The following is a 15622-nucleotide window of genomic DNA, read 5'->3' on the forward strand; positions in this document are numbered from 1 at the left end:
CACTAACTTACCTTTGACGAGAGTGTGTTTGTCTGTTGGGGATGATCTGGCCAGAACTCTGAGTTTAGGCCACACCTTGTCAATACGCTCCTGTTCCACCTTGCCACACGCACACACACATACACACACCAGTTTATGACAGCACAGAAATATTGAAAAAACAAAAACTTTTGAAAATAAGAAGAACTGGTTGCAGTATAGATGTTTTCTCTATAAATTTCAAGTATGCCACCTATTCTCTGCCTCACTGTTAACGTGACAACAGTACCTCTCCTTTCTCATTACGGATCCTTCTGTTGAACTCTTTGCCATCGATGCAGAGAAAGTCCTCTCCGGGATGGATGATTCCACACTTGATAGCTATGGCTCTGGCTGTGTTTATGTTGTCGCCTGTCACCATACGTACTGTAATGCCTGCACGCTGGCACTTCAAAATGGCATCAGGCACCTAAGGTAAAGTAGATATATACAGATTGTGATGAACACACCAATTATCAAAAGCTAGCATTACTTGGTTCACAGAGGATTGAATCATTTAATTACTGTTTTACCACCATATGTCGGGCGGTAAATCCGGGAGGCTGACAGTGGGATGCCCCCCCCAAAAAATCATTAACATGAACAAAACATATTAACATAGTCCTATGAAATAAAAGCATAACTGAGGTATTAAAATGTTATCTAATGTAAAATGCATTTCTTAATTACTATAATATAATTTTCCCCTTCCCCATTCAACAAAGTGGTTTGGTTTGCATCGACAGGTGGAGCTATTGGCAGCTCTGTGGTTAACTCACGTTATTATTGCTGGAAGAAACTGTGTCAATATGTGAAAGTAAGTAAATTATCACCTCTTTTCAATGAGCACAAAGTTGTAACATGAAAAGGACATGACATTCCTTCTTGCTTCGTCCAAAATCAGACTTTTTATTAACTTGCTTGTTAAGCAAATAGGCTTGCTTTTATGATAGTTAACAATCTTAAGGAGAAGGAAGTATATCACCACTGAGAGAGGACAAAGGAGGAGGGCAGAGGAGATGGAGGAGGGAAAAGAGGACGGCAGGAAAAAAGAGAGGGATCTCTTACAACTAAGAAAATAGATGAGAAAGGGAAGAAACCAAGAGGAAAACATTTTTTTTATTGTTTCTCACTATGTTATTTTCAAATATAAGCCTAAATCTTTTTTACTGAGATTTTAGATTTCTTCCTATGGATGTTGCTGGATCTAGATATAACATAAATACATTTGGTCCTGTTTAACTAATTCACAAATTCCCTTAAGTTAGACACACAGGTATCATAGAGTAAATTAATTTATAAATACATGGTTAAAATATTTTTTTTTATAATTTGTAGGCTTGGCAACACAATCGATAACTTTAAAATCCTGTGCACTAAATAAGTTGCCATCATTTGTGTGATAGTTGTGATGTCTTGTTTTTTATATATACACTTAAGTATATATTTATTTTCTGAAGAGTATTTTGAAGTTGGATTATTCTTGAGGTATGCCCTTTATAGTTTTGGAGCTTACATTGGGCTTTATATTTTGTGATGCTACTTTGATGGAATACAGTGGTAATACAGCAGGGTGCAAATAAACTCTGTTAGATGAGATGTCATTGCCATCTTCTGCTGACTGCCATTGTTGACATTGCTGGTTGAACATAAAAACGTGGTTACAGGTAAAAAACAAAACTCTTAAAAAAGAATATTTTCATTGCTATCAATAACATTATTTAACATCAATTGAAGTCAAAAATACTTTTTGATCCCAAAGGGAAAGTAAATGTAGTAACTTGACTATTTTCTTCAAGGAGTTGGAGTTGAGCTGAAGAGGGGCATCAAGAAGGCCAAACACCACTACAAAAGGAAGGTGGAGGATCACTTCTCCAACCTCAACTCCGGACGTATGTGGCAAGGCCTTCAGATTCTTACAGACTACAGGACCAACAACACATAGCCCGCATCCTCTGATGTCTCCTTCCTCAACGAGCTTAACAACTTTTATGCTCATTTTGAGAGAGGAAACACTACAGCTGCAACCAAGGCAGCCATTACCCCAGAACACCAGTGCGTGACTCTCCTTTCCCTCTGATGTAGGAGCAATCCTGAGCATGATCAAAGCCCACAAGGCTGCGGCTCCTGATGGCATCCCTGAAAAAGTCCTCAAGAATGAGCCGTGGGGAGCTGGCAGGAGTGCTGAAGGACATCCTCAACCTGTCCCTGGCCAATGCCAACATGTCCGGCTGGACAACCACTTTTTATCCACCATCACTATAAACACCTGAGTGCCACAAGGCTACGTGATGAGTCAATCCTCTACTCCCTCCTCACCCAAGACTGTAGACATGTCCATGGCTCCAACGCCATCATCAAGTTTGCATATGACACCATGGTAATCTGCAACATGTATGACAGTTTGGTATGGAAACTGCTTTGTCTCGGAAGGCATTGCAGAGGGTGGTGAAAACTGCCCTGCATTGCTGTGGAATGGCTGCCTGCCATCAAGGACATCTACAGGAAGCGGTGTCTGAAAAGGGCTGGGAAAATCACCAAAGAATCTACTCACCCTGCACACACACTCTTCTTATTCCTACCTTCTAGGAGGCGTTACAGAAGTCTACGGGATAGAACCACCCGGCACCGGAACAGCTTCTTCCCAACAGCTGACAGACTGCTGACACCAACTATGAGGACAGTTAGAATACCTTCTATTTCTTTTTTTAAAACGAACAAACGGGTTGATTGTTTGCCTTTGTTGATGGGAAGATGTTTGCGCATTCCAGATTAGGCAAAAGCTTGATTTATCAGATAACTCAGTGAAACAGATGAATCAGAAAATGTTACTGCAACAGCTGCTTTGATTGGCTAAAAGATGTACACAGGAGGAAGGTAACCAATCAGCTCAAAGAAAATATGGATTATATGCTTCTTGAAGCAAAGACTGATGCACATTTCTATGACCTAACCAGGAGAATATATGTAGTTTATATCTGACTGGCTGTTTTCATCCTTTTTAGGTGTTATATTTTGTTGAATGAGCCTAAATAAGATTTAGTTTCATTGAATATGTTTACTGTAAATCATAAAAGCTCCAACCTATTGATGAAAAGTTCTTTCAATGCTCCTTCAGTTTAAATGAACAGAGCCTAATTTATTTTCATTGGGTAAGTTTTAGTGCTTTTTAATGATTGTGGTTTGAAAAAGTTTGGTTGAGTGACGCAAATACTCATGCCAGGTCAAAAATCTGCAGGGATTGCTGCACACGATCACAAAAGGTTCCTTTTGAGACATCTCAAATTGTAAGTTAAACATAGCACCACATGTTTGTTAGTCACGATATGCTTTAAACAGGATGCCCGAGGAGTTAGTGTGGGTGAAATTGGTTTAAAAGTTTTGATAATGTGATGAGGCCTCTTCAAAAAAAATTAAAAGTTTCAGGCTGGTAAGCCAAAATATCAAATGGGTACTAGAGGGAAACTACAGAACTAAGTTTTTCCATATTTAAAAATTTTCAGTATGTTCTGTAAAGTTTATCCAAAATATATTTATGTGAAGAGGACTTGAAATGGTAAAATATTGTAAAATATTGTGAAAAGAGGGCACCAAGAGAAAACCTGTATTATCAACACTTTGCAAATCAGTATTAATACAGAAACACATCTTCTGGCAAAGGACAGTGTGGGAGAGTGCTGTTCTCCAATCCCACACATAAACAAATGTGTACACATGCAGTAATGAGAGCCCACATTGATTTTTACAAACATGCACCACTCAACTTTCTGTGCCTTTTTAGTTTTTTAGGACATACACACGCACGCACACACAGATAACAGAAATGTTATATTTCTGTTTCTTCCCTTTCTCATCTATTTTCTTAGTTGTAAGAGATCCCTCTCTTTTTTCCTGCCGTCCTCTTTTCCCTCCTCCATCTCCTCTGCCCTCCTCCTTTGTCCTCTCTCAGTGGTGATATACTTCCTTCTCCTTAAGATTGTTAACTATCATAAAAGCAAGCCTATTTGCTTAACAAGCAAGTTAATAAAAAGTCTGATTTTGGACGAAGCAAGAAGGAATGTCATGTCCTTTTCATGTTACAACTTTGTGCTCATTGAAAAGAGGTGATAATTTACTTACTTTCACATATTGACACAGTTTCTTCCAGCAATAATAACGTGAGTTAACCACAGAGCTGCCAATAGCTCCACCTGTCGATGCAAACCAAACCACTTTGTTGAATGGGGAAGGGGAAAATTATATTATAGTAATTAAGAAATGCATTTTACATTAGATAACATTTTAATACCTCAGTTATGCTTTTATTTCATAGGACTATGTTAATATGTTTTTCATTCATTAAATCTAACAATGTTGATAAAAAGTTTCATATTTTAGTCCAAACTTATTTCTCCAATCTGACAACTTATTTTGAAATTAATTTTCATTTTGGACATGTTGGACCACTAACTATCAGGCTTTTTTCATTTTTTTTTGGTGATTTTGATATGACGTTATGAATGTCCATGAGTTGCTGCTGCATAATAAGTAAAGAATAAGCAAGTGGTCCTACTACTGAGGTTACATATGCTGGAAATTAGGGATTTATTTAGTTTGTTTGAAGAAAATGGGGCTGTGTAAACATATTACCATGTAAAAATTTACCCAGCCCCCCCAAAAATAATGTATATTGATTATATATTTCACACAAACGCTGTTTTTTTTTTTAAAGAAGTACTCATTTATAGTTGAGAAAATATCCCAGTATAATGTTGTAGTAATTTTTGTGATTAGGGCCTTAAGTTTTCAATCCGACAATGCAAAAAAACAAAGAAGCATACAAAACTAGAGTTAATAATAATGACCATGGTAGGGCAAAATGAGAATAATCAAATACTTAGCTGAATGTGTTTTATTTGATTATTTTGTCACATTCCTTTTTTCAATCAAATCTATCAAGCAATGTAAGCATACAGTTCTTTATGGCAGTGTTTTTAACCCTACACTGCCCTGCAACTATTGGGTGTTTCCAGGCTGTCACACACCTGTTATCAATTGAAAGACTTAAGAAAGACTTAATTAAAAGACTAAAGTACCTTTCAAAGATGATTTGTTTAAAGTGGATTTTTTTTAGGGGGCTGACATTTTTATCAACCAGGGAAATTATTTATTTTAAGGGCATCTCAATAGTGAATTGATTGATTAAGTCTCTAGAAGTCTCTATTGTAAATGTATTAGAAAACTATTGCTTTACAATGTAATTTAATAAGGCTAAATCTTAATCATGATAAGTGCATCATTTAAAAATAAAACACAACAGTAATTATGAGTATTTTTATTTGGTTGAAGTTCTTTTTCTTACTAATATTATGATGGCATCACTACTAAGATATTTGGCTGCTGTTTGTGATTGTTATTACTCTAGGAATCGTTTTCCCACAGCTCTACTTGACTTCCCATCTGAGAGAGGAGAGAGAGAAATGAGTGTAGGCTTATTGAAAATACAGTCAGACCCGACAAAGGAGGACGATATAAGTCTAGATGTTTTAGTGGAAAAACAAGCCTCTTGAGTAACGGATAAAGATCTGGTTACAGTCTTGTTCTCCATCATTTCTCTTTACTCGTCTAACCCCACCTCCATCACTCTAACATCAATCTTATTTCTAATCTACTTATCCATCTCAGACTGTTTTTTTTTACGTTCAGGTTTGGCTCTTTGTCCTTCCTTACAGAAGCACCCATATACAGAACCCATGGAATAAAAAATATCCTGAAATACAGGTGCTGGTCATAAAATTAGAATATCATGAAAAAGTAGATTGATTTCAGTAATTCCATTTAAAAAGTGAAACTTGTATATTATATTCATACATTACATACAAACTCATATATTTCAGATGTTTATTTTGTTTAATTTTGATGATTACAAATGACAACAAATGAAAATCTCAAATTCATCATATCAGAAAATTAGAATATTACTGAAGACCAATAAAAACAAAGGATTTATAGAAATGTTGGCCAACTGAAAAGTATGAACATGAAAAGTATGAGCATGTACAGCACTCAGTATTTAGTTGGGCCTCCTTTGGCCTGTATTACTGCAGCAATGCGGCGTGGCATGGAGTCGATCAGTCTGTGGCACTGCTCAGGTGTTATGATAGCCCAGGTTGCTCTAATAGTGGCTTTTAGCTCTTCTGAATTGTTGGGTCTGGTGTATTGCATCTTCTTCTTCACAATACCCCATAGATTTTCTATGGGGTTAAGGTCAGGAGAGTTTGCTGGCCAATTAAGAACAGGGATACCATGGTCCTTCAACCAGGTACTGGTAGCTTTGGCACTGTGTGCAGGTGCCAAGTCCTGTTGGAAAATGAAATCTGCATCTCCAAAAAGTTGGTCAGCTGCAGGAAGCATGAAGTGCTCTAAAACTTCCTGGTATGTGGCTGCGTTGACCCTGGACCTCAGAAAACACAATGGACCAACACCAGCAGATGACATGGCACCCCAAACCATCACTGACTGTGGAAACTTTACACTGGACTTCAAGCAACGTGGATGAAGTGCCTCTCTTCTTTTCCTCCAGACTCTGGGACCTTGATTTCCAAAGGAAATGCAAAATTTACTTTCATCAGAGAACATGACTTTGGACCACTCACCAGCAGTCCAGTCCTGTTTCTCTTTAGACGCTTCTGACGCTGTCTGTGGTTCAAGAGTGGCTTGACACAAGGAATGCGACAGCAGAAACCCATGTCTTTCATACGTCTGTGTGTGGTGGTTCTTGAAGCACTCACTCCAGCTGCAGTCCACTCTTTGTGAATCCCCCCCACATTTTTGAATGGGTTTTGTTTCACAATCCTCTCCAGGGTGCGGTTATCTCTCTTGCTTGTACACTTTTTTCGACCACATCTTTTCCTTCCCTTCGCCTCTCTATTAATGTGCTTGGACACTGAGCTCTGTGAACAGCCAGCCTCTTTAGCGATGACCTTTTGTGTCTTGCCCTCCTTGTGCAAGGTGTCGATGGTCGTCTTTTGGACAACTGTCAAGTCAGCAGTCTTCCCCATGATTGTGTAGCCTATAGAACTAGACTGAAAGACCATTTAAAGGCTTTTGCAGGTGGTTTGAGTTAATTAGCTGATTAGAGTGTGGCACCAGGGGCCATCAATTTTGAACCTTTTCACAATATTCTAATTTTCTGATATGATGAATTTGAGATTTTCATTTGTTGTCATTTGTAATCATCAAAATTAAACAAAATAAACATCTGAAATATATGAGTTTGTATGTAATGTATGAATATAATATACAAGTTTCACTTTTTAAATGGAATTACTGAAATCAATCTACTTTTTCATGATATTCTAATTTTATGACCAGCACCTGTAAAAGATCAGATGCTAATTAAAAAACAAATTATGTTTACTAGGTTGTTTGGCCATTTGATCAGTGGGGGAAAGTCTTAAAAAATGGGCAGGGCCCAAAACTTTTCAAACTGCTACTAGTATCTAAAAATATCAGATGAAAAAACTACTTCGAATTGAAGACAATTGTACAAGCACTTGTTTTAATAACCAGAAGGGAAAAAGAATAGGTAACAGTGTCAGCAAAAAGTCCTGTATCTTTCCAGTATCTTGTGTATGCAATTTTTCATTTTCATTTTAAATATTCTGTTGTTTATATGCATTTATTTTATTATTGACTTATCTTTTTCTCTAAAATTGGTTCTAACACAACTAAAAGCAGTAAAACAAAAAAGGAGCAATCTGATAAAGAAGACTAAATGGAAAATGATAGACAAAGAACTAGAACAGTAAGAAGAAGGTAAAAAGGTGAAAACACGAAGGATCGAGGCTGAGAAAGAGCTGTCGTTTCCAAGAAACAAGAGGGATGGAAAGAGGATAAAAGGAAAGGGTTTAATAATGCAGTAGAGAGTTATGCACCATCACTGGAGTTGTGCCAAGTAAGGTCAGCTAAACTACTACACTTAAATCCAGCACTGCATTTTTATTTCATTTTATTACAGATTTTCTATGGGAATTAGGGGTTTTTCATAAACCATTTTGTGATAATCACTAATTCATTTAAATCTCAACATGTCATAGTTCTCACTCCATTCATTTTCTATATGTAAAAACGAACCCAGCAATTTGCAATGACTAGTCAAAATAAAGACACACAATACATTTTAATTCTACTGTCAGGTATTAAATCAGACTAAATTAGGTCATTTAGGATTACTCCAAAATAAAAATACAAAATAAGATTGATCTTTACAAATACACTCAGGAAGATTTGAGATTTTCCAGTGCAAGTGAATTGCTGCAGAGAATGCAATGATCTGCACCATCTAATTGTCCATAAGGAGCTTGTGACTGGTTGCAAAGCACATCGAGTTATGGTGAAGTGGTGAGATTGGCACTGTAGAATGGTGTCATAAGATTAAACAGCATTTATGTAAGTGGTGTTTGTTGATAGCAAATTTACGCCGCTAACATTTGAAAGCTAAAGCTTCAAAACAGCTGTGGTGACATCCTAATGTAGTGAGAGGATCATGCTGCAAAGTGACTATACATTAACTGTGTTGCCAAGCTCTATTGTTTCATGCAGCTCTTTTCTAATGTAGTACTCATACTGAATACTGATGCAGGTTGAAAAAATAAATCATGAAGGAGATGTATACACACAAAACTTCTGAAACAAAATTACTCTAATGATTGCTTAGGTCAACTGAAAAGAGAGAGTCAAAGTTAGGAAAAAAACAGTTATTCCACTCTTGTGGCATGTTTCATTTAGAGAAATTTCAGCAGCTCTTGGATGCATCTGGAAGACAATAACAATAAAAGAAAGTGGAGTATAATCCATTAAAAAAATTAATTAATCCAACTTAAAGCCAAGATAAGGCAGCTCTGCCTCTCTCAATGTCTCTCCTTAAAATCTTGGTTGTTTCTAAATAGAGTCTTCATATTATCCTTCTGCATTTTTTTTCAGGGTACGCTTCTTCTACAGTCCAAAAACATGAATGTTTGGTTAATCATTCTGAAGACAGCATCTAATTGTCTAATTACACTGATTAGATCTTTTAAAGAAACAAATCAACAATAACTATATCCCTTAAAAGAACCATAAATCCAAACTTGTTACTTGTGTAACACAATAAATTTACAGCAGCATTCACCTATGATAAATCGAAATAAAAAAGATAAAAGGGAATTAAAATGTCAGTTAGATTACTGAGTTAAAGTCAATAAAATATTTACTAACAGATTTTAAATAAAGTGACATTATTTTAACATACCGAACCATGGACCTGGCTGACCTAATCAGAACACATAATTTAATTTGTAGTCAGGCAATCAAAAAAAAGGTTAAGATTTCTTTAATAAAAAGTATGTAGTATTTACCACTTTCAACCGCTTGTAAAAATTAAATAAAAAAACTTTAAAATTCAAAATATCAAAGCGCAAGTTCCAGATTTTTGCAGCATTTTCCCCTCTTTGGTGAAATGTTGAACTTACACAGATGTTGTGCACTTAAACAGGAGAACAGGAAAAGCATAGCAGTCTTACTCTGCATCTGCATAGTTATATAGTTTAGATCAATACAGTATTTTGGAGGTAAAAGAGTTGTAAATAATGAAGTTATCTCGTAAATGCATCAATGGCGGTGGAGACTCAAGGAAGTTGCTAGGTAAATGAGAACCCATCGCATGACCAGAAAATGCTACCGACTAAATCTCTTATGAGCTGCCAATTGGAGCCCATAAAGGGAAATGTGATTTATAGAGATAAGCTCAGTTTAGATTAGGCTTTATCTGTTTTTAAATCTTCAAATGTTGTTGTCCATCCTACCTCTCTAAACTTTACAGCTAATTACCTTTTTTTTTTCTGCATAATATAATTATATTTATATATATATATAAATATATATATATATTTTTTTGTTATATAGGTCCAACTCTGTGGTTGATTCTGTAGTGCTTATAAAGGTGGATTGACATATTGAAAGACATATCTCATGCTCTTACCTCAGGTCTGACAGGATCCTCAATTCCTACAACACAGATGGCTGTAAGGTCACTGAGGATGTTGTTCTCATCATCCCACTTGGCTTCAGGATCCCTGGGAAAGTCGCGGTATGCCACACAGATAGTCCTGAGACCCTCACATGCCATGGGTTCAATCACTTTCTTCACCATCTCATCCTTGTCTCGTGGCCGGAAAACTCTGGGCTCACCAACTTCATTCAGAATATGACTGCATCTAAAACAAAACAAAAAACATGGTAATAGCTTAAACAATCTAGCTCTCAAAACAGGGCCTACTTTTAGATTGGGTTAACCATCATCGTACGGTAGCGACAGATTGGTGTCAGGGACAGTAATTCTCCAATATTGTGCTAACCAAAAAGAAAGAAAAACATCAAGGAAAAGGATCATACAGCCCATTCTTATTTACAATAAACACCACAAAAAAACCAAACATACTTTAGTCTTCACTACTCCACAAGCCCCATGAGCCTTTTTATACTCATCTTCAGATCCACACAATTACTTTCTATTCCTCTTCTACTCAGAGGTACTGCTCTATCATCACACCCTCACTCTCTTCCTTCTTTTTGTATCCGTCATGCACTCTTACTGCATGTAAACTGCTCTGCATTTGAAGAAGTTGTTGCATGTTTGTTCTCCTACACACTTCACATCTGATACACAATCGCACTTTATGGAATAGAAATGTTCATTTACTGTTTAAAAGCTGTATTAAATACAATTTTGTTTTGTATAAACTCTGGGTATACTAAATGACAATGTTGTCTAAGTAATTGCAGTTCAAGAGTAAGGTTATATGGTCCCTTCCAGCATGTAGGATGCTTTCACACAAGTCCCCTCTAGAAACAACACTAGTGTAATGCAGATGTCCTTACTTTGCCCCCTGTGGTAACCCGTACTCAGTTGTGTCATATGGCATCATGAGACCTGTGCTCCTATCAGACCTTATATATTAGGGGAGTGTTAGCCTAATGGTTAGAGCAGTGTGCTTGTGCTCTGAAAAGGTAACTAGGTTCGATCCCCACAGCCTGCACTCGGGTTCCTTGTGCAAGACCCTTAACTTCACACTGCTCCCCGGGTGCCACGCAGTGGCACACTGCTCCCCAAGGGGATGGATAAAATGCAGAATTGAATTTCTACAATGTCAGATTAATAAAGTTCAATTATTATTATCATCATTATTATTATTATTATTGTTTGTAGTAGTAGTATATAGCTGAAGCAGGAAGCTGACAAAAAGTGTGAGGGATGAGCCAAAAATTGCTGCTGCAGGTAGGCTTTGCAGGCTTTTATTTTGCAGACGTTAATTAAATTTAGATTTATGCAGTGGTCCACTTTTCTATTTAGGCCAGTTGCTGGGTTCTGACTTGATGGAGAGCTAAAACAGCCTCTAAAACAACCAACAATTATCTACTGACAGGAATATCTAATCCAGACCTTGCAACCAAATAACTTCAACCTTCTGCTGCTCGGGCTGGTAGGAGGTTCTTGTAGCCATCCCACCTTTGCATTTGTATTTTAGTCTGCAACTTCACTCATTCAATTATTGCATCTGCAGTCTTCTCTCCATATATGGACATTCTATCATGGGTCGCAAAAACTGTTACTCTGTACAACTGCTGCTGCAATATATTTGTATATGGGTGGGGTTTTTTTTGTTTGTGTGTTTCAATTTCTCATCATTGAATGGCAATTTATAAATTGTCAGTTATTCCCTAAATGCATGTTTAATATATGCTCCTATTTTAAAGCAAATCCAGTTTCTCAATCCATCAAGGCATCTTTCGTACAAAAGAGTACAACTGCTAAGTACTTAAAATACTGGACTCACTTCTTGAGTACAATTTCAGAGGCTCCCTTGCTGTACATTCGGAAGCTCCCATCAGTAAGTTTGATTACAGTGCTCATAGATTTTCTGACGGAGTTGAAGGTGTAGACTTTGTAAAGCTTCTCCTCTGGGATTTGGTTTCTTATGGGTTGATAATCTCGCTTAAGGTCCAGGATCAGTCCCAAGAGTCCACATTCAGTCTTGTTTCCAACTTGCTTGGGTAGACCACCTTCCTTATCTGGGGGCTGAAGAAAAGGAGAAGTAATACATTTGTATCTAAAGAATTATCTTAAGGAACTCTATAGAATGTTTATTAAAAACATCCGTTTTCTATATTCAATTCTATGCGGTGAGATTATTTTCCTTTAGTAAAATTAAACATGTCCAATGTAACACTTGAAATAGCTGCTGGTGATAATTGACTAGCAAGCAGGTGACAGGGTTACTGTGAGTGGGAAGGCAGTAGATGAGACAGATAGAATCAAATTTGGATGTTCTTATTTCAGGAAAGCAGCTCTTGCCTTCACAATCTGTAATTGTATGTGCAGAAGCATGCAATTATATGGTTCAGTGAATATTTGAGTTCATTACCAACAATAGAATGCAGCATATGATGCTCCTTCTTTCCCTGATATCTTAGATTTGTTTTTGGTAGAATAGGTACTAGGAAATTTCATTACCCTTTGAGGAGCCGTTTAACGGAAACGTCACAAAACAACACAAAGAATAATATTTACTGCTAAAAAAATGAAAGGAACATGTAAACAACACATATACAACTTAAATCAAATCAAACTTCTGTGAAAATCACACCTTCCCTTTAGGAAGCAACTGACTGACAATCAATTTCACATGCTGTTTTAGAAATGGAATAAACGACGTGTGGAAATTTTTGGCAATTAGCAAAACGCACTTTCTAAAAGAATGGTTCTGCAGGTGGGGACCACAGACCACAGTACCTATGCTTTCTGGATAATTTTTTGTAACGTTTAAATGCTAGTGGTGCTTTCACACTCGTAGTAGGTTAAGACGGACTCTACAACACACACAAGTGGCAGAGGTAGTGCAAATCATCCAGGATGGCACATCAATGTGAGCTGTGGCAAGAAGGTTTGCTGTATCTCTCATTGTAGTGTTCAGAGGCTAGAGGCGCTACCAGGAGACAGGTCAGTACACCAGGAGACGTAGAGGACCCCCTAGAGGGCTACAACCCAGCAGCAGGACCTCTCCATGTGTCTTTGTGTAAGGAGTAACAGGAAGAGCACTAACAGAGCCCTGCAAAATGACCTCCAGCATGCCATAAATGTGCATATGTCTGCACAAACGGTTAGAAACCGATTCCATGAAGATGGTATGAGGGCCCCAACGTCCACAGATGGGGTTGTGCTTACAGAACACCATGCAGAACATGTGGCCTTTGCCAGAGAATAACAGTATTGGCATATTTGCCACTGGTGCCTTGTGCTCTTCAAAAATGAAAGCAGATTCACAATGAGTACATTTGAGAGATGTGACAGTCTGAAAAAAAAAAAACATTCAGAGTGATCTGCTACCTGCAACATACTTCAACATGACCGGTTTGGCAATGGTTCAGTAATGGTGTGGATTTGCATTTCTTTGGGGGGCCGCACAGCCCTCCATGTGCTTGCCAGGGGTAGCCTGACTGCCATAAGGGTTCTGTGATGAGATCATTAGACCCCTTGTGAGACCGAATGCTGCTGTGGTCACCCTGGGCTCATCCTAATGCAGGCAATGCCAGACCTCATGTGGCTTGATTGTGTCAGCAGTTCCTGCAGGATGAAGGCATTGACGCAATGGACTTGCCTGACCGTTCCCCAGTCCTGAAACCAACTGACCATATCTGGGGTATCCTGTCTCGATCTATCTACCAAGGTCACATTGCACCACAGACTGTCCAGGAGTTGGCGGATCCTTTAGTCCAGGTCTGAGAGAAGTTCCCTCAAGAGACCATCCGCCAACTCATGAGGAGCATGCCCAGGTGTTGTAGGGAATCTTACAGGCACGTGAGGGTAACATACAATACTGAGCCTCATTTTGACCGGTCTAAAGGACATTACTTAGTTTTTAGAAGAAAGTAGAAAGTTGTTTTTCTACTTTAATTTTGTGAGTGACCCCAAATCCAGGCCTCCATTTGTTTGAACATACGATTTCCATTGATGATTTGTGTATAAGTTTGTTATCAACAAATTCAACTTTGTACAGAAAAAAGTATTCATTGGAAATATTTCCTTAATGTAGATCTAGGATGTGTTATTTTAGTGTTGCCTTTTTTATTTTTGAGCAGTGTATATTTTCAGGAATGGTGAGCAAAAATTTTAGCTGTGGCCCTCTACACTCTTTTCCCACTTGTTGTTCCTGCTGATATACAAGCTAATATTAGTATTGCAGTACAGAAAGCGTCAGAGAATGTTAGGGAAAAAAGTTAGTTAAAAAGTTAGCTAACTGTTATAATACAATGCTGTTTTTTGACTAGACATTGACAGTAGATACAGGGACATGTTGGATAAACTGGAGGTAGCTCATTTTAATTTTCAGGATGAAGAGTTTAAATCTGTAAATACTCAAGTGTTTTTCAATGAAAATGATTTGCTCTTGTCTAGTAATTAGTCTGTTGATTTTATTTAGCTGTTCCTGCTCAACAAAACTGGTGAAAGGCAAATATACCTACTTGGTTGTGTGTAAGCTAATGTTATTAATCTACATTCGGGTTACTATGTTTTACTCATCAACTGTAAGTTAAACACCCCTTACCGTTAGTAAGTACATTTTAATGCACTTGCTGTAAAGAGCATAAATCAGGAATATTTACGACATTATTTGTTTCTATGCTTAATGTTAATGTATAAAGCTAATTCTGAAGGTTTGAGGAGGAAACACCATATCATACATGTTATTTATGTCCAATTTTAGTCTATCAACGATGTCAATAAACTGAAGATTTACACCATAGTTTGCAAAATGGCTTCAGCAAAGTGATGCAGTATTGAGAGATAGCAGTATTGTGTATTTGTTGTTTCTGACTCATCACTTTTTGTTGTTTAGACCTTTATTGTCCTATGACATAAACTTACAACGTTATGTAAAGCAAGGGGCAAAGAAAGAAGGCAGAGGACCTGGTGTCTGGAGTTAAACCCCTGACAGCTGCAATAAGGACCAACAGCCTACGTACAGGTGCTGGTCATAAAATTAGAATATCATGAAAAAGTAGATTGATTTCAGTAATTCCATTTAAAAAGTGAAACTTGTATATTATATTCATACATTACATACAAACTCATATATTTCAGATGTTTATTTTGTTTAATTTTGATGATTACAAATGACAAGAAATGAAAATCTCAAATTCATCATATCAGAAAATTAGAATATTGTGAAAAGGTTCAAAATTGATGGCCCCTGGTGCCACACTCTAATCAGCTAATTAACTCAAACCACCTGCAAAAGCCTTTAAATGGTCTTTCAGTCTAGTTCTATAGGCTACACAATCATGGGGAAGACTGCTGACTTGACAGTTGTCCAAAAGACAACCATCGACACCTTGCACAAGGAGGGCAAGACACAAAAGGTCATCGCTAAAGAGGCTGGCTGTTCACAGAGCTCAGTGTCCAAGCACATTAATAGAGAGGCGAAGGGAAGGAAAAGATGTGGTCGAAAAAAGTGTACAAGCAAGAGAGATAACCGCACCCTGGAGAGGATTGTGAAACAAAACCCATTCAAAAATGTGGGGGAGA

At 37.5% G+C, this 15622-nt stretch overlaps 1 protein-coding gene across 8 annotated transcripts in view; it reads right to left on the reverse strand.

The window, feature by feature from the left end:
- Positions 1 to 15622, reverse strand: part of atp2b2 (ATPase plasma membrane Ca2+ transporting 2) — a 105524-nt gene that overhangs the window by 11387 nt on the left and 78515 nt on the right. For all 8 annotated transcript variants that reach the window (XM_038290626.1, XM_038290127.1, XM_038290475.1 and 5 more), the window contains 4 exons: positions 11874 to 12115; positions 10019 to 10253; positions 269 to 448; positions 12 to 99 (listed from right to left, as the gene is read on the reverse strand). In XM_038290626.1, the coding sequence (XP_038146554.1) occupies positions 12 to 99; positions 269 to 448; positions 10019 to 10253; positions 11874 to 12115 (745 nt within the window). The remainder of the gene's footprint in view (positions 1 to 11; positions 100 to 268; positions 449 to 10018; positions 10254 to 11873; positions 12116 to 15622) is intronic.

Source organism: Cyprinodon tularosa, unplaced genomic scaffold (assembly GCF_016077235.1).
Source record: "Cyprinodon tularosa strain WSP-4 unplaced genomic scaffold, ASM1607723v1 ctg10, whole genome shotgun sequence".
Taxonomy (NCBI): Eukaryota; Metazoa; Chordata; class Actinopteri; order Cyprinodontiformes; family Cyprinodontidae; genus Cyprinodon; species Cyprinodon tularosa.